Source organism: Phyllostomus hastatus, unplaced genomic scaffold (assembly GCF_019186645.2).
Source record: "Phyllostomus hastatus isolate PE091 unplaced genomic scaffold, TTU_PhHast_1.1 phas_scaffold_501, whole genome shotgun sequence".
NCBI classification, from domain to species: Eukaryota; Metazoa; Chordata; class Mammalia; order Chiroptera; family Phyllostomidae; genus Phyllostomus; species Phyllostomus hastatus.
This window is the reverse complement of record NW_025334033.1, coordinates 70430934-70455671: the sequence shown is the minus strand read 5'-3', so window position 1 is coordinate 70455671 and position 24738 is coordinate 70430934. Positions and strand designations below refer to the sequence as shown.

Below are 24738 nucleotides of genomic sequence, written 5' to 3'. Positions count from 1 at the left end.
CAGGGGAGCTCGCCCCGCAGCCACTGGCTGCCCCCACGCACCCCCGTGCCCGTACCTGGAAGTGCGGGCTGGAGACGCACTTGGCCAGCTGCCGGAAGAGCGGCTCCATGATCTTGACAAATTCCGAGGGCTCGATCACGTCCAAGATCTCTTCTAACTCGTTCAAGAACATCACTTCTTTTGGGCTGTGGGTCTTGGGCCAGTACTTGAGAAGTGCCATCACCACCTGGGGGGATAGCACGCGGCGGGTGACGTCCCGGGGCTGGCGCCCCGCCACTCGCTGCCTGGGCTGTACAGCTAGAGAAGCTGGCTGTAAAGTGGCCGGTCTGGTTTTAAACGCTTTAGAACAGCAAGTTCAATGGGCGTGACCCACGCACTCACCGAGACCGGCCAGTTCCAGGGCCAGGCCCTCTAAACAGGCAGGGAAGGCAGGCAGTCAGTCAGTGCGTTCAGGGAGGGGGCCAGGGGACACACACACATACATACATATGTGTGTGTATAGTGTTTTCAATGGTGCTGCAACCTCTGAGAGGCATGAAATGAGCTGGAGTGCGGGTTTAGTGGGTGCAGTTTCCCACGGGGGCGGTGACGATGCTTTGCAAACAGTGGCCACGGTTGCACGCCTTTGTGAGTGTCATTACTGTCCACGAGTTGCACACCTAAAACTACACCTGGAAAGGCAGAGTTCACGTCATGTGTGTTCTACCACAGTTTAAAAGGCTGACCCCTGGCCGGGTAGCTCAGTTCGTTAGAGCATCGTCCCAACACGCCGAGGTTGCAGGTTCACTCCCCGGTCAGGAAACGTGTCAGAGTCAGCCGGTGCGGGGTGGGCGGGGCAGGGGAGAGCAACAAGGACACGGGGACGACGACGGAAGAAATCAACCAGGGAATGATGCATCAGCAAGTGGAGCCACAAACTGATGTCTCTCCCTCTCGTCCGTCCTCTATAAAAACTGGAAATTAAAAAAAGTTAAAGGCATAATATACCAAAACCCAGTGAACTGTTCATATTAAATGGTGAATTGTGTGGTGTGTGAATTATGCCTTAATAAAGTGATTTTTAAAAAGTCTTTAAATGCTTGCCCCAGCACCTGACATGCCCAATCTTGTTAATCTAGGCTACCATAGCTCTTGTATTCTTATTTATTTTTTAAAGAGTTTATTTATTTTATTCTTAGACAGAGGACAAGGGAGAAAGAAAGAGAGGGAAAGAAACATTGACGTGTGAGAGATACATCAATGGTTGCTTCTCACGCGACCCCTACTGGGGACCTGGCCTGCAACCCACACATGTGCCCTGACTGGGAACTGAACTGGCAACCCTTTAGGTTGCAGGCCGGCACTCAATCCGGCACTGAGCTACACCAGCCAGGGCAAATTTTGTATTTTTAATAAAAATAAAATGCCAAAAACCCCAACAAATCTAAACACAGAGCAGCAGCCACGTAACGTCCACTTGCGATGCAGTGGTCGGAGAGCAGTCACGCTCCCGTGCGGACAGGACTCTCCTGAGAGGAAAGCCTCTTCGGGCCCGCGGTCCCGGGGCCTCACTGCCTGCGGTGCCCCCGCCTGCGGTCCTGGGGCCCTCACTGTGGTCCCCCCCCCTGCGGTGCCCCCGCCTGCGGTCCTGGGGCCCTCACTGTGGTCCCCCCGCCTGCGGTCCCCCCGCCTGCGGTCCTGGGGCCCTCACTGCCTGCGGTTCCGGAGCCCTCACTGGCTGCGGTCCCCCTGCCTGAGGTCCCCCCGCCTGCGGTCCCCCCACCTGCGGTCCTGGGGCCCTGACTGCCTGCGGTCCCCCTCCTGCGGTCCCCCCGCCTGCGGGCAGCCACCCGTGCTGCTGAATGAACCGAGAGAAAGGCACGTGCTGAACTGCACACGGCTTCGTGGCGACAACGGCCGGTGCCCTGGGTTCCAGGCACAATGAGGGACAAGGGGACGACCAGGGCACACGTCGTCACTGCAGTCAAGGGCCCTGTCACCCAGCGGGCTGCCCCTGAGCCCCTGCGGTGCCCGGGTGCACCCAGTGTGCTCATCAGGACTGCGACTTCGGGGGAGGGCTGCGCGGCTGCGCGCCGAGCAGACGGGGGTGGGGGGGTGGGCGGTGAGCACCCTGTGGGCAGGCTGGCCTGCAGGTGGCCGGTGGTGGGGCGGGGCGGGGGCACTTACTGGTTCCGTGAGGGTGCTGTCCTTCTCCAGAAACTGCACGACACAGTACGCCAGCTGACAGGGGAAGGAGAAAAGTGTCAGCGTTTTGCTCTACCACAGTGACACCTCGGTTTCCAGGACCCCAGCATCACTGTTGAACACCACGCCCCGCTGAGAGGGGGCGTGGCCTGGGGTGCCCCCAGCCAGGCGGGGCGGGCCGCCCCCCCTGCACCAGGCCCCAGCGCAGGCCAGGACGGACTCGTCTCCCTCATCAGCTGCAGAAGGACCAGGGGAGCTAGAGAGACCAGGAGGCTGTCGTTTGGGCCAACACCGATACATCAGCTCGGGTTTGATGGGGGCCTCTCTTGCCGTTTTTTTTTTTTTTTTGAAACTAACGAACGAGTAATCTGACAACTTGGAAAAATGGAATTAAATCTGACTCCACCTTAAACCTCTGAACTACTGATTTCCAATACAGAACAACTAATATGATACCATCGGGGCTGAATGTAAAGTAAAGACCTTGCCGGTTAACAGCAGTCGGAGAAAACGCTCTGGGCGACACGCGTCCCAGGAAGCCGGTGTCACTGGGATCGTCCGGGGAAGAGGGAGGTGGCCCTGGAACAGTGGCCGCTGCCCGTGCCGCCGGAAGCCCCCCGGGAGCCCGGGCCTTCAGGACGGGCGGGCCCTGGCTGCCCGCTGACCCTTGAACAGCACGGCCCGAAGCCCGTGTGGGCCCGCTGAGGACCGCCCCCACCGAGGGGACCCGCCCAGGCGTCCAGACGCCCGTTCGGAACAGGCGTCCGCCGTGCTCTCCAGTGTGCCCGGCGCCGCATACGCCCCAGTGAGGCCTTCAGGGCGGGGCTTCCTGGGCGCCGGCTCGCTGGCTGCCGGGAACCAGCCCACGGGCCCCAGCTGGGCGGGAGCCCCCCGTCTTCAGTGCCTGCCGCCAGCCTCGCTGGGGTCTGTCTACGTGGAACTCAGAACAAAAGCGAAGGCAACGCCAGGTCTCCTGGATACATGCAGTGGTCAGTCCCCACTCAGGGGCCAGATTTTCAGAGCCGTAGAAGTCCAGGTGACAGAAACGAGCCTTTCCGCTGGCCACGGACGCAGCACAGGCTCCCGTCCAGGCACCGGACTTTACACGCCGCTGCAGACGGCTCTCCTCTGCAAGGTCGCCCTCGGCTCTTCCGCCACACCACTCGCACCTTCTCTACGCTGAGACCTCAGTCTGAAACCCTCCATTCCCGAGGTTTTTCTGATTTTCCTAAAAAGGAGCCTCTCTTTGCCCTCTCACCCTTCCACTGGTCGCCAGAGCCCCGACACCCGAGTCACCGACGACACGGCGAGAAAGGACGCAGAGAAAGGAAGCACTCCCCGGCCGGCGGCTGGACGGGCCGCTGCTGCGTGAGGAACGTTCCGGGAAGACGCGCCGGGGCCTTACCTGGGGGTGGTAGACGCTCAGAGACTTCACTTTGTGCAAAGGCAGCAACACCTTCAGTAGGAAAATCTTGTGCTCTTCTTTGAGGGGTAAGGCAAAGCCATTGATTATGCTGTGAGAGAGCAGAGTGGGTGCCAGGTTTGAACACTTCCAAGTTCCAGGCTTAAGAAAAGGTATCTTGCTGTTTTTCTTTCCATTTTTGTTTTTAGCATGAAAACCAGCAAGCAAAAGATACGTTTGAGATAAAAGGAGCGTATCAGCAGAAAAAAAAAATTAGTATCGTCAAGGAAGCACGGTCAATTGCACCTTTTGAACTACAGGGTGATTTTGAATTTCTGGGTCTGCAGGGTGTTACCCAGTACAGGAGTCTCTGGGGGCAGAAGCCCCTCCCTCAGGCCACAGACACGAGCAGCTGGGGGGGGGGGCGGTCCCAGCTCCGTGTGCCGCGCCCAGCACCTCCCCTCGGCCTGCACCCGTCTGGGGGACTGCACTTCCCGGGAGAAACTCCCGGCTCCTCACTCGGATGCCGACAGAGCAGAGTGCGTGTGCGCAGAACGGCTTCGGGTAAGAATCAGCAGGAAACCTGTTTCCTGGTTCAGCAAAGGGCGAGGGTCTGAGGGCCCTACCCGTAACCTGCCAAGCGAAGTTTCTGCCTGTGCCATCAAGCAGTTCATTCGCTTGGTTTTAGGGTCGGGCAGGTGCAGATAATGTCACCCAGAGCTGCAGAAGCGGTTAAAGCGTCCGCTAGACCGCTCCCCCACCCTTCGTGAACCTCGGGGACAGGGCGCTGCGGGCAGGGTTAGTCCCAAGTGGCCCTCAAGGACAGTGTGCTCCTTCACATGGGGGGGACCCTCAGGATCAGACCCCTCTTGTGGGAAGACGAAGGGATCAAGCCCAGCCGTGGAAGGAGACCACGCGTGTGTGTGCGCGTGTGCGTGTGCGTGAGAGAGAGAGAGAGACATGTTTTGCTAGACACTGCCAAGAGCTCACCCAGCTGATGAATATAATTATCTTCCCACTTCACGGAAAAGGAAACAGATCGAGTGTAAGGACCTTGCCCAAGGTCGCACCACCCGCAAGGGGCACCCACCTAACCGCTCACTGTGCAGGAGAGAGACCCGCTGAGTGTGTTGACACTGGTCAAAACAGGGGTCTCCGTGAGGACTAACGTTTTTTTCAAATTACATCTAGAAGAGCAAGCACAGCTTTGGGAAGCATTAAGCACAATCGCACAGGCCTGCCCTGACCAGCGTGGCTCAGTGGGTCGGGCATCGTCCTGTGGAGTGAAGGTCGCCAGTTGGATTCCCGGGCAGGGCACCTGCCTGGGTTGTGGGTTCTGTCCCCGGTCGGGGGGCCCGTGAGAGGCAACCCATCGAAGCTTCTCTCCCCCTCTTTCTCCTTCCCTTCCCCTCTCTCTAAAAATAAGTGAGTAAAATCTTTAAAAAACCACGCGGGATTCTCCCACTGCAGGGTTCTGCAGAACCGCTAGCTGCCCATGTTACAGCGCCTCCCAGCAGGGAGCCCAGAGACAGCCCTTTCGGGCTAGTCTGGCGGTGGAGCCCGGAGGCCCTGGGAGGCCGTGGGCTAGGAGACCGGACACGAAATCTCCAGCCATCAATTAAAGCGATGATAGCAGCAAGAACCTTACTTGGATTAAGATAAAATTTTGGAAATGTTAGTTGTTTTTTAAGTACACATACAAATAATTTATAAAAATCAAAGCAATTTGAAATATTAGCCTTTATTCAATCCCTCAAAGGTACAATGATCTATTCTTCTTCTAGGTGTCAAATATAAACTCTCTTAATGTAACTATTTTTAGCGGTGCTCTCGAGAAAACAATTGAACTGGTGTTTCCATAGTAATGTCCCCGAGGCAGAGGAGAGGGAGTCTACCCATAGAGCCGCACAGACGGACGACATCTGTCCCTGGGCGCACCCTCATGCAGGGGCTTGCCGCCCCGCCCCGTCTCCCGCCGGCTCTTCCCGAGGGCGGTGCCGCTCGCCCTGCTCCTTGCTCCTTGCTCCGGAGGGGGCCGCCGAACTTGGCGACAGGACCCCCGGGCCCGAACCCCACCCAAGGCCGCCCGATCCCTGCCAACACACACAGAGACAACCTACCTTCCCAGTATTTCCAGTAACTCTGCTATCCCGTTGTGATGCTCTGTTTCATAAATAAACCTGGAGAAGGCAAGGTGTCATTTGGAATTAGTGGGAAAACAGCTGGAGAGGCTGAAACCCGCACCCCACCCCCCCCCCCGAACAAAAACCCGCGCCGTCAGGAGGGAGGGCACGCAGCCAGGCGGCGACAGCGCGGCGAGGGGCCCGCCCCTTGTCTGCAGACACACTCCGCGTGGCCTGGGGGGCAGGGCGTGGGGCCCGCTCAAACGCTCCCCCTTTTATTTAGAAAGTTTTCCAACAAAAAGGCAAGTTGGACGCGTTTTACAGTGAGCACCGGTGTGTCAACCACCCAGACTCGACAACGAGCGACGTGCTGTTTGCTTTATCAGACCCATCCACCCATCCACCCCTCTGTCCGTCCACCCTTTTCCCGGCTGCGTTCCAGCGTCGGCAGCAGACGCCTGAATCTCGGCGCCCCCACTGGGAACGCCCCACGTCCTCCCTGTGGGATCCCCCACGCCGTGCCGGCTGAGGAGGACCGAGCTCCCGCGCTGGGACGACGAGTGGGACACAGAAAGGCGTGTCCTTCCCCCAAGGGCCTGTGGGGAACCACCTGCCCGGCTCACACCTGCTCGCCCGGGGGCGTCGAAGCCAACTCGGGCTGACTCGGCCCGAAGCGAGGGTGTCAGAAAAGGGTCCCCGCCTCTCGGCGGGAATGGAGTTGAGAGCCGCCCCCAGCCACGATGAGAGTGGGTGATGGACAGAGAGTGGGACTCGAACTCCATCGTCCGTGTCTGGAAACCAAATGGCCGGGCACCCACGGGGTGCCAAGGAACCCTGCAGGGCGGGTCTGCCGCTGGCACGTGTATTTCCAGGTGACCCGTCACCGCACGGGCGGGGCTCGAACGGCGTCCTGAGGGAGGACTCCCCGGATTTCAGACAAGGGGGTGCGCAGTGGGGAGAGAGCTGCTTCGTCCAGAACAGAGGTCTGTGACGCGGGGCAGGTGGTGGGCGGCGGGGCGGGAGGGCAGGCGAGGCGGCCCGTGGAGGCTGGAGGGACAGGGCCGCGGGGGAGGACAAAGGCCCACGGAAGTGCCCGAGCCACCAGCGGGCACGGCCCTTTGCTGCCACCACCCTCCCCGCGACACCTGCCGGGCCTGAGCGCCGCTGCACGGGAGGCCGCCGCCCCGCGGCCAGCCACTCCACGGAGCGCTCGAGTCCACGGAACTCCACCGCAAGGCTCCCCTGTGCCTCACTTGTTTCAGACGCTCGAAACCGTGACATGGCCAAAGCCACAGCTTTGCATACACTGCCGCCGAGCAACTTCTGCTACGGTTCCTCTCACTGAGCTCTGGGGGGACTCTGAGCCCCAGACACAGAGGAGCCTGACCAGCGCCGCCCCCACCCCCCACCATGCTTCTGATCCATCTCCACCAGCTTTACTGTTTCAATAAGGACGGCTTTTAGCTGTATAAGCCATCTTGGTTTCCCAAGTCAGCCTTGCTGTTTTCTTAATCTCCAATCAGCTTAACCCTACTTGAAGTAGGTGCAGAAAGAGAATGAGCGCAGTTTCCCTCCTCACGTTCCCGCAGGAGACAAAAGAGCCGGCGTGGAGTGGGGAAGAAGCCTTGGAGGTCGGTGCGGGGAGGCCGGAGGGCCGCTGGCTCGCTCAGCGAGAACCTCTGGGCTCCGAGGATGCTCGGCAGACGGTCCCCAAACTGGGCCGGGACCCCTCTCCTCCCAGCGGGGCGCGAGCTGCCCTCCTCTGAACAGGCAGACGGCTTCCTCCCGAGTCCCAGCCCGAGGGGCTGGGACCGGTACACGGGGTGCATGGACGCCCCACAGAACCGCGGACGAGCCCAGGGCGGATCGCAGAAGTGTGGGCAAGAGTACACGGCTTTCAGCCACTCAGAGGTGGGCGGGCCTGTCGCGCAGTAGGGTACTGCAGCCCGGCCCGCCGCAGCCGCCTAACCGTTGGGGCCCACTGTTTGCCACAACAGGCACCACGGGCATCTAGAGCTCTCTCTACACCACACCTTGAAGACGCCGAGTGGAACGAGAAACTACAGATACAGTGAACTGGAGCAAGCAGGTCTGAAATGCTCTTCTCCTCCTCAGACGCGCCTGCGCCACAAGGAACCCTGAGAGCTGAGTGCCCCCCCGAGGCCTCGCGCCGTCACCGTGCCCCCCCCCCGCCCCCACTGCGGGAAACGAGGAGGCAGCGCCGCGGAGGGCGGAGACCCGGCCAGCTGTGGGGCCCACGCGACGTGCTCACTTCTGAGCGTGTGTGTCAGGGATGGTCACTGCAGAAAAGCTCACTGGAAAACAAGAGAAAAGCACCCACTCTCGCCCTGACCCTTCAGTGCGAGCTGAACTAAACTGTGCGGCGGTAACTCTTCAGCCGCAACCTATGAGAGTGTCTCAGTCACTAGATTCAGGTTCCTCAAGGGATGAAACACTTTCTGCTTCTTGAATGCCAGTGTTGATGTGTGACTCTGTTATCTGAACGAGACCTGTGTTTAGGAACAAAACACCTACTTTTGGGGGGGGGGGCTTTAATTTTAGGCCTAAAGGACCTACACGTACACCATGTTCTGACAGGTGACTGGCCACACCAGCCGAGCAGGGAGCGGCCTCGTCAGCACCAAGAACACCGGCCAGGGCCGGGCACAGGCAGCGAGGCATCACTGTCCTGAGTGTGCGAGATGGGTGTGGGGGCCCGAAGGCGTTCAGAGGGAAGCCACCCTCACACAGAGATGGGAAGTCTCTGCCCCTGGAACGCCGCGTCCAGTGTGGGGATAAGGGAGAGGGTCAGACCCTGGGAGCACAGGAGTGCGGGGCAGGGGGACCTCACGCACTGGGCTGCATGCCAGGGCGGGCCAGGCTGGTGACAGACAGCACGAGACACTGGTGACAGACTCCCCAGAGAGGCTGTCGGTCTCGGCTGCGGGATCCTGCTTCCCGTCCACCCGCCCACCCCGGCCCTTTCCTTCTCCCCTGCTCAGTCGGGGCATCCCTCGGGCACTGCAGCTCCACCGCCTCACAGAGGGACCCGCACACCGTGCCTGTCGCCGTGAGGGCCCGTCACTGCCCTGGGCCGTTCTGCACTCGGGGCCGCGGGGAAGCCTTCCCGAGAAGCCAGCGCCCACAGAACGCACTGCGGGTTCAGTGGGCCTTCCAGGGGCAGCGCAGCACAGCGGCTGTTTCATCTACCAGCACCTGTCTGGTGCCACCACGGCGGGGCGCGAGCTGGCACTGGGACGGGCACCAGAGCGGCTGGCATGAAGCCCGCCCTCGCAGGGCAGGGCGGCTGGGCCCGCCCGCCGGGCCGGGGAGGCATTCCCAGCGCGCAGGTGCTTCCGGAGGCCTAGGGAGCTGAGGAGAAGGGCTGGCGGAAAGGAACGTCGCAGGAGACGGAACCAGACTGCCGGCACCGACTCGCAGGAGCTGGGGCGGAGCAGGGAGGCGGCCGTAAGGGGGCCCCACCCCGGACTGAACACCTGCTCACCCGAGGGACATCCGTCGTGTGACCGGAGGCAGCAGCAGAGACGAAGGGGTGCCAGAGGGGTGTTGAGGCTGGGACGGGGAGGGCTGGGGCCCAGGGGTCAAGGGGGACACTGCGCTCAGGACCTGCGCTCAGGATGCTGTGGAACGTTCTCTAATGAGCTGTGGCGCTGCGGCCAGCCCGGCCTGCCTTGGCCCCGTGCTCCCGCAGGCCTGGGGCGGCCGTGGCCGCTGAAAGCCGCCCGGCCTCTACGTGCGCCTCCCAGCAGGGAGCACCGGGGAGTCTCCAAGTCTCCAACGCGAGTCTCCTGAGGTTTCCCAGAGGTCCTCTCCTCCCCCTCCTCCCCCCACTGAGACGCAGTGGGGAGGATGGAGGAACTGTAGGAGGACAGGAGGGCTGGCTTTGGGCAGATCACTGCCTGCGCCCCGGACGGACCCCTGGCTTTGGTGCACACCGACACAAAGGGGGTGTGTGACGAGGTGCTGGGGGTGGGCCCGGGCGGGGGCAGGGAGGAGGAGGGGCCAGCTGCAGCCCGGCACGGGGGTGCAGGTGCAGACGAGGGCCGCTGGACACGCCCAGCCGGCGGCTCCTCGGTCCCTTGTCGAGGGAACAAGGGGGCGGGGGGAGGAGTATGGAAATGACCGTCACCGTGTGAAGAGAGAAATGCCACCCGCACGGACTTACCTATAAAATATATTATTTATCTGTTTTCTGATGTAAGCTCTTAAGCCTAAGAATTTTCCGTAGATTCTGTGAAGGGTAGTTTTAAGAAAATCTCTCTCTCGAGGATCTTCGCTGTCAAAGAGCTCTAAAAGCTTCAGGAAGAAAAAGACACTTAGTGACTGGAGGTTCTCCCTGTAAATTAGGGCTTTTGTAGTTTCAGCAGTTTTGCACCTTACCTGCAATACAAACTTCTGGTCAATATATTTCTTCGCTATATTAGGTTGGAAATCTGGAGACTCTAAAAATCTTAAGAAAAATTCATAAACAAGCTAGGAGGGAGAAAAAAAAAAGACCGAGTCAAAAAACACGGCATTTTATTAAATGGAGACTAAACATACACCATGCATTGAGTCTTGTCACAAACACTAGCCTTAAAAGAGCCGTATACGTACACAGCTAATGCCAAATTACATGGCCCATTCAATTATAACTGATGCCAGTAGTTGTCTGGTTTGGCTGAGAACCACAGACTATCTCCTTAAATGGCATTTAAACCCAGTAACTGCCATGCTGATGTCACCAACGCTGACATTACACTGCTTGGAGGCCACTGTGCAGAGTGGCCATGAGCCGGGCTGTGACCAAACTCTGGGTGGGACTCGCAGCCTGTCACCTCCAAGTGTCAGGGGAGCCGGGTGGACAGGACGCTGGGACTGGTCAGCGAGGAGGTCCCAGAGGCCGTGGGAGGGGGCGCTCCGCTCCTGAGACAGCCCTCCTTTTCTGTTTGTTTTGCCCCTGGTTCCCTCCCGGTTCTCACCTCTTCCCATCCACCCACCCCCCCAGGACCACCCGGACCTCCTAATTGAGCTCTGGGGCACAGAACAGGTGCACATCAAATCTACAGACCCCACACCCGGCAATGTCCGTGTGAGTCCTCCAGGCCATCAGCACGGTGGTCGTTTCCATAAAAAACACACTGACAACCCCGTATCGCTGTAGTTGATACACAGCACCCCCCCGGACAAAAACCATCCCATGTTCTCTCTTCTGCTACAGCGCTTCCGTGTACACACAAGTGTGCAAGGGCTATGCCCCTAACGACCAGAGGTCCACCCGTGACCAGCTGGAGTGAGCCCTTGGGCCAGTGCACCCGCGTTAGGGGGGGCCCCGCCAACACACACATCTGTGTTTCTGGCGCACCCCCGAGTTCAGTACCTGTAGGTGAGGCCAGGCTGCTTCTAACGTTGGCTCGTCTTCCTCTGGGTCAAATTCTGCTCCCGTGGGGTTGGAGGAAGGTGGTAACGTTCGAAACATGTTGACTGCAAACTAAAATCCATATACGCTATGATTATAACCAGGACATCAAAGATATTCACAAAGAACATTTTTAAAAGATCTTAAGTAATTCTAACGAGAGCTGATTTCAGTGGTTTTCTGTCAAAACTCAGAAGCAGCCCCAGCGGGTGGGGCTTGGTTGGGTGGGTGTCGTCCCGCAAAGGGGACGGTCGCCAGTTCTGTTCCCGGTCAGGGCACATGCCTGGGCGGTGGGTTCAGTCCCTGATCTGGGCCCACACAGGAGGCAGCCCACCGATGCTTCTCTCCCTTTCTCTCGCCCTCTGCCCCCCTCAAAAAAAAAAAAAGCAGCCGCAGTGTGGGCCCGCAGTAGAACTGCAGCAGGAAGCACGGCTGTGGGCAGGCGACCGCCAGGGCTCCCCTGGACTGTGAGCTGCCGGTCTCCACCAGCAGCACCTACAAACACTGACGGCAGTGACGGCACCCCCCGAGGCCCTCGTTATACCCAGTGAGTGCGAGGGCGAGAAAACCGCTCCGAGTCTGGTGAGAAAAGGGCGGGGTTACCGAGGAGGAGCAGAGACTGAGAACCGAAAGCGGTGATGAACGGCCGACGCCGCTTTGCGCAGGACGCCCCGGGGGGTGACCTTGCTGCACAAGTTCGCCGCAGTCAGCGACGCCGGCCGCAGCCAGGACGGAGCCTTCCGAGTGCAGGCCGGGGAGCGTTCCCAGGGGCACGCTGCACGCCGGCAGAAGGAACCGCGGCGGGGCACGGCCGCATGCCTGGGGACCCGACAGCTGCGCGTTCCTGAAGCATGTTTGGACTCACGGAGAAGTGGCTCGGGGAGAAGGGCGTTCCCTGGAGTCTGGGCGGCTCCCTCCCAGGACCCCGAACCCCGTTTCTCTGGTCCCTGCCTCCGCATGGCCCTTCACCAGCCCCCCACCCCTCAGGCTCCTTTTACTCTCAGCGCCCTAAAACTCAGTGTCTCCTAAACAGACGTTTTCCACACAAAGTCCAGGGTTCTTTGGAGCACAGGTGCATTTGTTTTTAAATCCTCACCTGAAGACACACTTACTGATTTTAGAGAGAGAAGGGGGGGGGGGAGCGGCATCGGCCGCCGGACGGGGGGCTGAGCGCACAGCGCTGGCCCACGCCCTGACCAGGAGCCGAACCTGCGACCTTCTCGTCTGTGGGACGACGCTCCAACCAAACCACACTGGCCAGGGCAAAGCACAGGCACGTTTTAACGTCCGTGTGGTTACCATGAAGTTCGCTTTCTAAATAAAGCAAAACATAATGGACAGATGCGTGACATAAACAAAAAGTTCACTTTTTCTCTGCGGCCAACTTCTCTGGTAGTGGGTTCAAACGGGGTCCGCTGCCTTGCCCAGTCTGGACCCAGCATCTGCCGGTTACAGAGCGGGGCTGTGCGGGCGGTCAGGAGAAGCCCCCGGTCCCTTCACTCCCCAGTGAAGGCACGAAACCAAAACGCCCGACCTGAAGGATCAACCTGACTCCGTAGCAGGAACGAGAATGCGTCTGAGGGAGAGAGCCCAGGGCCTGTGGGGCTCCGTCCTGCCTTCACTGCTTCCGACGCTGAGCTGCAGACCTCGACAGCGTTCTTCACGAAGAGCCACGTCCCCTCCTCAAGTGCCCAGCCGCGACAGCGCAGCATCAAGTCTGCCCTGTGCCGCCCAGGGGACGGGCGGGGGCAGGGGAACGACGGTGGGGGCAGGGGTGGAAGGAATGGAAGAGAAGTCTGGAAGCCCAGAAGCGAGCGGCAGGGGGAGACGCGCAGCACAGACGCGAGCCCCGCTCCTCAGCGCCTCCTCAGTGCGGCGGCAGGAGGGTGAGGTCCGGCGCCTGGGCACAGGCTGAGTGTGGGCAACGGGCGACACCGCCCAGACGCCGCGACGGGTGTGGCCGAGTGGACGGCACACCCTCCTGGCACCCGGAGCCCAAGGCCCACGCAAGACACCACGGGGCTGCAGACAGCCCCTCACTGGGGAAAGGCCACCCGGGCAGATGCCACTGTCGCCAGGAGCAGAGCCCTCTGTCCTCTCGGGGCTATGCAAGTGCAGGGAGGAGAGTCGGAGGCCACTGCTTTCACGGGGAGGGTGGCACTGGTGGTCTGGGGAGTTCTATCCTCTCCAAGAGAGTCGCCCGGAGACTGGGGTCACCTTCAAGAGGTGGAGGGGGGGGCCCTGGTGATGGCAGCTGCAGGCCCGGTGTCCCTGCTGGCGGAGGGGTCCGCGAACGCCCACTGCCTGCCTCTCCCGGAGCCGCCAGAAGCAGACGGCCGGGGCAGCCTGTCACTCTGGGCGCGCTGCATCGGAGGGGAACACGCAAGTGGGGGGAGCAGTGGGGACCCCCAGGACCTGCCAAATTACCAGTCAGCTCACCCAGACGGGGACTGCCGGTCTGGGGCGAAGGGCAGAGGGCTGCCCCTCTGGAAGGGTCTCCAGAGCACAGGTACCCCGTAGAGAGGACTGCCATGCGGGTCCAGGCCCCCAGGAGCATGCAGCACACGCCCAGCGGCCGCCCTCCCCTGCTGGGGCCGGGCCAGCCCAGGCTCCCCGCCTCGCCAGGCTGCCCGCAGAGGGGGTGCCAATGAGCCTCTGAGCCTGGAGCTGAAACGCTCCACACGGTGGGACTGCTACAGCCGGGGTGACGGAGAAGGGGCGGAGAAGGGCCACAGATCATGGTCCCGGGTGACGGCTGAGAGAGTCAGGCGCACCGCGGTGCAGTGGCTGGCATGCGGGGGCCCGCTGTTCAGTGGGGCCGTGCTGTGAGGTCGCCGTGAGGCACTCGGCCGGGCTGACACCCACCAGTGGCTGACCTGAGTGCAGGAGACGGCCCTGGGGACCGTGGGCGAGCCCCACCCACTCTGCTGGAAAGCCTGAGGAGTGACACTGGGTCCCTAAGGTGGAGGGAAGCCCCGTGGTTGGCTGCCCACTGCCCCCCACCCCGCCCTAGTCTAGCCCTCCTGGGGCCCATGGGGCCCGCCGCGCCCAGAGGCCTCCGCAGGCCTGGGACAGTCCCCAACCGCTCTGGCGACCCCCGCGTCTGCCCTGCTGGTCTGCTCTCGGTGGCGCTGGGACCGACACTCCGCAGGGCTGGTCGGGCTCCCCGAGCCGCGTCCGGCCGGCCTCAGCCCACCCCTGGCACCCGCACCGGCCCCAGACGTTGAGCCGGGAGGCGGCAGGGGACACGGACCAAGCTGCTTTCAATGCAGAAGCCCCCTCCCCAGTGCCCTGGCAGGACGGCCACCCTAGAGCCAGAATGCTCTATGGTCCGCCGGCTCTCTGTGATGGAAGTTATTTATTTTAGGCAACAAGCATTTTCTCCTTTTTATTAAACTCGTTGGGGGACACTGGTTAGCAAAACTACACAGGTTTCAGGTGCACACGCCAGCCTTGCACTGTAATTCCCACCCACCTTCCCCACCACGCTGCACTGCATCAACCTAATGCTCGTGTCTAAGGAAGGTTAGAGGAGAGAAGGCAAAAAGGAGGCCATCTCAAGTTATTCTTGGGTCTCCATCCTAGCAACATTTCTTTTTCTTTTTTTAAAGATTTTATTTATTTATTTTTAGAGAGGGGAAGGGAGGGAGAAAGAGAGAGAGACATCAGTGTGTGGTTGCCTCTCACACGCCCCCTACTGGGAACCTGGCCCACAACGCAGGCATGTGCCCTGACTGGGAATCGAACCGGCGACCCTTGGGTTCGCAGGCCAGCGCTCAATCCACTGAGCCACACCAGCTGGGGCCCTAGCAACACGTCTTAGCCCATAGAAGTTCAAGGGTCAAATCTGCTGAGCACCGTGGTGCTGCTGTCCGTGTGCGTGCAAGGGAGCGTGCCGTCTAGATGCGTGGGGCTCCGTCTGCGAGTAACACAGAACGTGATCTTGTCACATCAGGCCGCGGACGCCGAAGGGAGCCCGTGTCCCCCAGTGGTCTGGAGGCCAGAGGTCGGACTCGATCACACCGGTCTGCCACCCTGCTTGGCCCAAACCCCCTGACGTGAGTGCTGACCGGGGCGGACGCGGGGAGAGCTGGGTCACACAGTGCGGCACGGCCATTGGGGGAGCCTCCCTGGGCTGTCTCTATCCAGGAGCAGGACCCTCCACTGAACATTCTGCCCAAGCCTCAGCTTCCTCGCCTGGATCCTGTCTGCACCGGGCACGGGGGAAGGAGGGGAGAGGCCCCGGGCTCGGGGGAAGGAGGGGAGAGGACCTGGGCGCGGGGGAAGGAGGGGAGAGGCCCCGGGCACGGAGGAGCATCACCACGTGTGTGGGCGCGCCTGTGGCCTCCACAGTTCTGACCCTGGGACGCTAGGAGGCACCTGCTTTCACAGCTTTCTGGACATTTCCACCGTCAGGACTTAAAACGGGCCACCAAATCGCTAGGTTTGTTGAGTTAGATGTAACACAAAGTGGCCCAGAAAGCAACATCACGGAGAACCCTCCGTCCCTGTCGCGGTCGCCACCGAGAGGGGCGATACAGTGCCCGTGCCGGACACCCCTGCAGCACAGGGGACACGGGTGCACATGGGGCTTCGAGACATGAAGGGGCTCACGCCAAGGAGTAATGCCAATGATCTCATTTCCGAGACGACAAGAAAGAAAGGCTGATTGCTCAGTTCTTTGTTCAAAACCGCAAGGGCTGCTCCGCTGTGACGCTGACGCTGTTCTACGTGCCGGCACAGGGTCTAGAAAGGTGAGCCCACCACAGGCCCAGGTACGCCCCCCTCCCCAGACACCCTTCCTCCCGGAACAGAAGCGCTGGGTTCTGGGTCAGGTTGCTAAGTGACCCTTCTGGGGAGGAGGGGCAGTGGGAGCCCATCTACCTTTCTTTTTAAATAAAAAATCGTACTGCTTGTAAATAATATAGCGCACAGTATGTGGAAAGACCGACAGGCCATCTCAGCTGGCCCCGGGTACAAAACCCAACAAAGACCAAACGTGATACCTGACGGCCCCCTCTCCGCGCACAAGCAACACAGAGACATAACTGAGAGGACGACCCCCCCCGGGTCACAGGCAGGAAAACGACCAAGGGACGCGCTGCCGGTGACCGGCCGCAGTGGCCAGGGCACGCGGGCCCTGATGGAGGGGCTGACGGGTCCCTGGTGGGCGCAGGGACCGGCCGTTGCCAGGGCTAGAGGACGTCACTTCCCCGCAGGGCCGTTCGCACACTGGCGGCAATGGAAACAGGATTCCAATGGATTTGTTACCTCGATGGATGGGGCTGAAATGCAGGTGGACAGTAAAAGTCCTAGCAGCAATCTCACAGAGAGAGGCCGCCCCTTTCCTAGCTGCACGGTCAGCCCAAATCGGCTTTCCCGCACAGCCGTCATCCTGGGGACCCACGCGCCACAGTTCACTGACGGCCTCCTCCCCGGCACCTGCCGCGGGGCCGCACCGACGAGGCCCTCAAACACCTGCCGCCGGTCGCCGTGGGGACGGCAGCGCCGGGCGAGCACTGGCACCTGCGCTCTCGGCTGCACTGTGCTCTCGCTGGGGGCGTGGCCCGGGCCCCGGCCTCACCAGGCCCCTCATTTTAAGCTCATGGGTCAGGCCGTCCGATTTCTTCACGACATCTGTCTGACGTAACTGACGGCTGGGTGGCTCTGGGGTGACATCTTTCTCCAGCACCACCTCCCAGGCCGTCATATCATCTGACAGAGACGGGCGGCCAGCACACAGGGAGAGGAGCAGGGCCCCCCTCCACGGCAGCGTCCCCACCTTCTCCACGGCAAGAGCCCTCGGAGAACGCAGCTGATCTCCAAACAGATGCCACAGTGTGGTATTTAAGAAAAGAACCACAGTTAAATGCTTACTCTGAAAAGCTTATTTTTTAGCCCTGGCTGGTGTGACTCAGTAGATTGAGTGAGTGCCGGCCTGTGAACCAAAGGGTGGCCAGTTCGATTCCCAGTCAGGGCACATGCCTGGGTTGCAGGCCAGGTCCCCACTAGGGGGCGCTCGAGAGGCAACCACACATTGATGTTTCTCTCCCTCTCTTTCTCCCTCCCTTTTCCTCTGTATAAAAATAACTACATAAAATCTTTTTTTAAAAAGAAAAGCTTATTTTTATAGTTCCTCAAATATATTCTTAAAGATATTGTGGAAATAAAAATATTATTTGTACAAGACCAACAATAATTTATGATACAGCAGTCCCTTCAACAATGTCATTTTGCTCAACACCGTCTCGTTATAATGCTTTTCGGGAAACAAAACCGTGTCCTGTCCGGGGTGCTGTCCGGGGCGGGGGTGTGCCCGGGGTCCCCACGTCTGGGCGGGCTTTCTCCACGGGCTCCGGTTTCCTCCCTCCTCGCACAGCTGTGCATGGAGGGGAACGGCGTGTCTACGCCGTCCACGGTGAGTGTGAGTGGGTGTGAGTTCACCTGCAAGGGCAGGGCGTCCGGCATGATCCCACCTCACACCTGAGCAGCCGGGACAGGCTCCAGCCACCTGGGACCCTGAACGGGCTGGAACATCCTTATCTCGTTTTTATTCATCTTTCTCAGATGTCTGCACAGCTCACATTTATCTCCATGTTTAAAATTAGAAATGTTCTGGGTCTTCATTTGGAAACTTGGTGATACTTCTGTGACCAGAAATATGCTGCAAGAACTTAACTTTGGTTCGCCTCAATTAGCCCAGGGAATAACTGGTTCGTTACACCTTGTTCCACTTACAGTCACGGCGTCCGAGAACCCACTGATGACATTAAGTGAGGACTTACTGTACTTATTATTCAATTAAATTACTGTTATTTAAAGATAACACTGGATTTGGAAGTTTCTCTCAAGTGATTTACTTTGGGCCAAAGTTTAGTTACGCATAGATCCTGAATGATGTATATTGCCCAATATTTAGTTATAAAAATACCAATCAAAAAGTCTAATCTTATGCCCTGGCTGGTGTGGCTCAGTTGGTTGGAGCATCGTCCCATAGACCAAAGGTTTGATTCCCTGCAAGGGCATATACCTAAGTTATGGGTTCGATCCCTGGTCTGGGTGCATAGAGAACGCAACCAATTGATATTTCTCTCTGTTTGTCCCCCCACCCCCCCGCCTTCCTCTCTTTCTAAAAGCAAGGAAAACATGTCCTCAGGTGGGGATTAAAAAACAGTCTAATATTGTAAGGAATAGCTGTGTAGCCAGCAGCTAGAAAATACATTTATATTCTAACAGAATTGCTTTACCACATATTCTGGTTTTTTTTTTTTTCCTGGCAGTAAAATGTGAGAGAGTTTAGGAATGCTTCAGAACAGCAGAACTGTGGGCTCTGCAGCCCAGCAGGCGTAAGCACACTGGAAAGGACCTCTCAGGGCCATGTGTGTACAGCCGACCATTCTCGCGCCCTGCCCCTAGCCACCAGCTGGGCGTGCACAGTGATGGAGCTCCCGACCACACCGATAACCTGGGCACACCTCTGTTTAGAATCCTTGCTGGCTAGAGCTGTGTTAATTTCTTATTATAAGTGAAGCAGAGACTTCCACTTAGAGTAAAATGGATAGGATTCACCTGACTTCCTGATCAAGAAACTGGGAAAATACATGGAATTATGGCTCTGAAGACGCTGGCTTCCGGGCAGTGGAGGACAGGGCCCCTGAGAATGGGGAGACAGGGCGGTGAGCCCCACAGCTGCCCAGGTCCCTGCCCAGACAGCATTCCCAGGTTGTAGCACGGGGAGCCCAGCCGCAGCGGTGGCTAGACGGAAGGCAAAGGCTCCAGGAGCAGGGAGCTGCGGAGGGAGAACACTGAGACTGTGGAGCCCCCCACCCCCTGCAGAGAGCGGATGGATCCCGCGTCTGTGTGAGGAAACCCCGGTGGGCTGGGAAAAGAGCCCCCCGGAAAGACCAGAGGGACCAGTCAGTACTTCTCAGGGTGGGAGCGATGCCTGTTCAGTCGTGGGCAAAATACACCACAGAATCGCTGTGGCTCCGGTCCTTCCTAACACATCTTAAAAGCAAGAACTAGAAGAATCAAACCATTCGCAAACAGCGTAACTGCAGCCCAACACGAATCTCAAGGTCACGAATAGAAAATGTGAGGAGATGGCAGTCGACGAGCCGAGCTTCGGCGTCAGGTGTCCAACACGAAAGGAGCAGACGTGCGGGGGAGTGGGAGATGCCACTCGTGATGAGAGGAAAACCACTCGGCTGAACCGACCCAGCGCTGCCGTGACGTCAGAATCAGCAGACAAGGACACCAGAACAGCATTCCGCGTGTGCAGAAAGGTTAGGGGGAGACACGGAGATGTAAAAAGACAGTAATAAACTACTGGAGATTAAAACTACGATGTGTGAGCCTTGGCTGGTGTGGCTCAGTGGACTGAGCGCAGGCCTGTTCGATTCCCAGCCAGGACACACGCCCGGGTTGCAGGCCGGGTCCCTGCTGGGGGGCGCGTGAGAGGCAACCACACACGGATGTTTCTCTCCTTCTCTCCCTCCCTTCCTTTCTCTCTCTAAAAATAAATAAAATTTAAAAAACCCTACAATGTGTGAGATAAAACTTTTCTAGGTGGGAATTAACGTCAGATAAGCACTGCAGAAAGATCAGTGAACTTGAAGATGGCAAAGGAAACTACCAAATGAAACAAACAAAAGGCTGAAAAAAAAAAAGACAACGTGAGAAAACCTAATGCACATATGACCACAGTCTCTGCAGGACAGAGGAAGGGAAGAAAGAACATTGAAAGAGACGAGAACCAAATACTTTCCCAAAGTCGATGAAAGTGACACACGAACTCCAAACACAAAGAGGGGGACCACACCAAGGCACATCATAATCGAACTGCTTAAAAGTCATAAAAAATTTCATGAGTCGCCAGAGGGGAATGAAGACGTGTTCTGTGCAGAGGAACGAAGACAGGACTGACGGCAGATTTCTCGCTGGGACGATGAGAACGAGACGACAGTGGAGCAAGACTCGCAAAAGACGAAACCGGGGCCTGGAGTTCCGGAGGCTGCGAGCACGCATCTCCGCGCCGAAGCTCAGGAAAGGCCTTGGGAACACACGGGGACGGCACGACCCAGCCCCCAGCAGACCGTGCTGGGGAGGCGTTCAGGGACGTCCTCCCGGCCCAGGGGGCCCGACGCCGGGCGGACTCCGTGCCTGCCCGACGGAGGGAAGCACGCCGGGAGTGCCCGGCATCCGGGGAGGGCAGAGCGTTTTAAAAACTACTAAAACCTCTTTAAAGGATAGTTAAAAACAAAAGACAGCACACGGTGGCGTTTATGACGCACAAGGAAGTAAAGTGCACGCCGGCAGCAGTGGCGAGGCCGGGAGGGGCGGGAGGGAGGTGCGCCGCCGAGAGCCCCTCGTGTCTGCGCGGAGTCATGTGCTGTTGCCGGGGGGGCGGGGGGAGAGCCAACGAAGGAGATAAAATGGAGTCACGAGAAGCACTCCGCGGACCCCGAAGAGAGCAGACGGAGAGAAAAGGGGCGCGGAGGGCAGACGGGACGAGCGGGAAAGCACAGCGAGGCCGGAGGTTCCGACCCGACACCGCGGTGCTCGCACGGGACGTGGTGGCCTTAACACCCACGCAAACGGCAGAGACCCAACCACGTGAGAGCGGAAGAAGGCCTACCGCACCGACGCCCGTCAGGTGACAGCTGGGGGGGGGGCGCTGTATTCACATCAGACAAAGTAGGGTCTGAAGCAAGTAACATTGCCGCCCGGAATAAGGAGGATCATTTTATAATGACAAAGCAGCCTATTCAACTAATTAATACTGATATATATGTACCAAATGCACGAAGTAAAACCTGATAGAACTACCTTCAAGACAAGACAGACCATAAACAACTGGAGACAGAAAATAAACAGCCCCAATTCCAACAGTAGCCAGAGTGAAACCCTTCCTCATGCATCTGAAGAGACACATGTGGGACCCGAATGCTGGAAACCATGGAACGGAGGAGAGCGCCCCGGGGAAGGAAACACACTGTGTTCTTGGACGGGGGGGTGGGGTGGGGTGGGGTGGGGGGTTTCATGCTGCCGAGCCGTCAGTGCTCCCCAAATGCACACACTCAGTCCAGCCCGATCAACACCTCTCACGGGTGTGCTGCTGGCTCTGGAGTTTATAGGGAAAGTTAAAACAACTAGAACAGACAAACGACTCCGGAACAAAGCAGAGGGCTGGAGAGTGCACCGTCTCCGTGTTCCCTGCGAGGCGGCGCGGGTGAGCGGGTCCCGCGGCCGACGGGGCGGAACGGAGAGATTCGCAGGTGTGGTCCGCCGACCGTTGGGAGGGGGCAAAGGCAATCCAGCGAAGAGTGGTCAGTCTTTTTAATAAATGTTTCTCCACAAACAGAATGCATGGACACCCACATACCAGAAAATGAACCTCAAAGTGGATCACAGACCCAAATGTAAAATGCAAAACTCTAATACTCGTAGGAGAAAATCTTTGTAACCTTGGGAGGCAAAGACTTCTCAGATGTGATGCCAAAAGTATTTACTACCTGTGGAAGAAACAAAGCGTAAATTGGCTTCATTTAAATTGAGTTAAATTAAAAACTCTGTAAAAGGCACTGTTGAAGTAAAAAGCCAAGTCACAGATGGAGAAAATATTTGTGAAGCACATAACCAGCAAAACAATTTTTATCCAGAATATGTAAAGAAGTCTCAGTCAAACTCGGTAACAGGAAAACCACCCAGTTAAAAAACGGGCGAAGGACTGGAACAGACACTTTACTCAGAAGACATACAAATGACAAGTAAGCAAGGGACAAAATGCTCGGCGTCACTGCTAATGAGGGAAGTGCGGATTGGAGCTGAAGGCAGACAGAAGGAAGGCCTGACGGCACGGATGCCGGACGCCGAGGATGGAGGGCCGGGGGCACCCAGAGCTCGCGCATGCGCACGGCCAGCAGGAGTGCAGCAACAGGGCGCCCGCTCCGCGCAACGGTCTGGCAGCTGCTCAGAGAGTTACACACGTATTTGCACTACGACCCAGCCACCTCACGCCTACGTGTTTACCCAAGTTAAATAAAGACCTGTGTCCAAAATTTGTACATAGAAACTTATAGTTTTATTGCCAAAATTTGAAATAAACCAATTATCCCTCAAATGGGAAATGGATGAACTGCGGTACTTTGATAAAATGAGATACTACTAAGCAATTAAAAGGAACAAACTATTGCCTAGGCTGGTGTGGCTCAGTTGTTTGGAGCACTGTCCAGGGAACCAAAGGGTTGCAGGTTCGATTCCCGGTCAGGGTATGTGCCTGGGTTGCAGGTTTGGTCCCTAGTTGCGGTGTGTACAAGGGGCAACTGATTGATGTCTCTCTCCCCCTGTCTCTCCCTCCACCCCCCTGAAAGAAAGAAAACAGAGGAACCAAACCACTGATGTATCAGCACCTTTGATGACTCCCAAACACATTATGCCAAGTGACACAAGCCAGACTCAAAGCCCACATACTGTACAGCCCCATTTCCACGACGTTCTGGAAAAGACAAGAGGGCAGCGCCGGAGGACAGGCCGGCCGCGGCCAGGGATGACGGGGACGCGGAGGCCGGGCTGCAGGGCAGCAGCACGAGCCCCGTTTGTGGAGCGTGCTGGCTGCTCTCGGTCTTGGCCGTGGTGCTGGTTACGTGAGATGCATTTACCGAATCTCAGAGAACTGCTCACTAAAAAGTGATGTTTGCTGTATATGAATGAAACATTAATTTTAAAAAACGTCATGGAGCTGTCCAGGTCTCCCAATGCCATTTGTTGAAGAGGCTATTTTTACTAAAGGAGAACAAAGACAGGAAAACCTCAGATTCCACACAGCAATATTTTCACCGATATGTTCCCTAGAGCAAGGGGCATAAAGGAAAGAATAAACAAATGGGACTTCAACAAAACAAAAAGCTTTTGCACAGCTAAAGAAACATCAGCAAATGAAAAAGGAACCAACTATATGGGAAAATACATTTGCCAATGATACCTAGGATAAGAGTTTAATCTCCAAAATTCGTAAGGAATGCACACGACTCCACTCCAGGAAGATAGACAACCCAATACAAAAATGGGCAAAGGACCTGAACAGACACTTCTCCAAGGAGGACATACCGAGGGTCCAGAGACATGAATGGATGCTCAGCATCACTAGCCATCAGAGAGATGCAAATCACGATGAGATACCACTTCGCACCAGTCACAATGGCCATCATTAATAAATCAACAAACAAGTGCAGGCGAGGATGTGGAGGAAAGGGAACCCTAGTGCACTGTTGGTGAGAATGCAGACTGGTTCAGCACTGTGGGAAACTATGGAACTTCCTCAGAAAACTAAAAATGGAACTGCCTTTTGCCCTGGCAATTCCACTGCTGGAACTATACCCTAAGAATCCTGAAACACGAATCCAAAAGAACCTTTGCACCCCAATGTTCACAGCAGCACAATTTACAATAGCCAAGTGCTGGAAACAGTCTAAGTGCCCAACAGTAAATGAGTGGATCAAAAAACTACGGTACATTCACACAATGGAATTCTATGCAGCAGAAAGAAAGAAGGCGCTCCTACCCTTTGCAACAGCGTGGATGGAGCTGGAGAGCATTACGCTGAGTGAAACAAGCCAAGGGGCGAGGGACAAATACCACATGATCTCACCTTTAACAGGATCCTAAACGACAAAACAAAGAAACAAGCAAAATACAACCACAGACATGGGAATAAAGAACAAACTGTCAGTGACCAGATGGGAGGGGAGTAACAGGGCAGAGGTGGGAAAGGGTCATCAAGGGACATTTATAAGGGACCCACGGACAAAGCCAAAGGGGGTCACGATTGAGGGTGGGAGGTGGGGGTAGGTGGGGCGGGGGACAGTGGTGGGGGGACAACAGAGACAACTGTACTTGAATGACAATAAAAAAATGTTATGGAAAGATATTTACTGGGCATTAAGTCCCCAAACCTTCTTGGTGCACAATGTCCTTAACTGTTTAAGTAATATGTGTGTGTGTGTGTGTGTGTTTTCCAGGGAGAGGGAGAAACACTGATTTGCTGTGCTGCGTCTGCAGGCACTCCCGGGCTGAACCCTGAAGGTGCCCTGACCCGGGGCCGAACTGCGACCTTGGCAAGTCAGGCTGGTGCTCGAACCGGCAGAGCCACCCAGCCAGGGCCAGCGGCTCCCTCACTGCACCCCTAGACCAGGGGAAATGTGCATCCACTTAGGGGCTTTAAACAGTACGCCCCCCCTCCCGCTCAGATTCACTAAATTATAATGGACATATAACTAATGTACACGTTTGAAGTGTACGATTTGGTACATGTGCATACAACTGTTACCACCATACAATCAACACATCTGTCGTTTCCAAAACTTTCTCAGCAGCTTTTTGAAAAAACGAATACATATAAGTTGGCTGGGTGGGTGTAGGCAGAATTGGGGGGTGGAGAGGGGAGGAAAGAAACAGTTTCAACCGTGCGAACTGCACTGGCCAGGGCTGAGCCTAAGTTTTTACCTTTGGAAAACGCAAGGGTGAGGCCAGAGCTGTGAGGGTCAAGGGCAGGGAGGCAGCCCTCCCCACGCACCAGGACAGCCATGGCCCGGCAAGGCAGGCACAGGAGG

The 24738-nt window shown here is 57.5% G+C and overlaps 1 protein-coding gene across 5 annotated transcripts in view; it reads right to left on the bottom strand.

The window, feature by feature from the left end:
• PPP2R5C (protein phosphatase 2 regulatory subunit B'gamma) overlaps positions 1-24738 on the bottom strand; it is a 104937-nt gene that overhangs the window by 17510 nt on the left and 62689 nt on the right. For 4 of the 5 annotated variants that reach the window (XM_045822538.1, XM_045822539.1, XM_045822540.1 and 1 more), the window contains 7 exons: positions 11090-11200; positions 10111-10203; positions 9896-10026; positions 5707-5766; positions 3590-3698; positions 2167-2220; positions 56-226 (listed from right to left, as the gene is read on the bottom strand). In XM_045822538.1, the coding sequence (XP_045678494.1) occupies positions 56-226; positions 2167-2220; positions 3590-3698; positions 5707-5766; positions 9896-10026; positions 10111-10203; positions 11090-11200 (729 nt within the window). Of the gene's footprint in view, positions 1-55; positions 227-2166; positions 2221-3589; positions 3699-5706; positions 5767-9895; positions 10204-11089; positions 11201-24738 lie in introns of all 5 variants that reach the window. The other variant, XM_045822537.1, reaches the window with a different exon arrangement.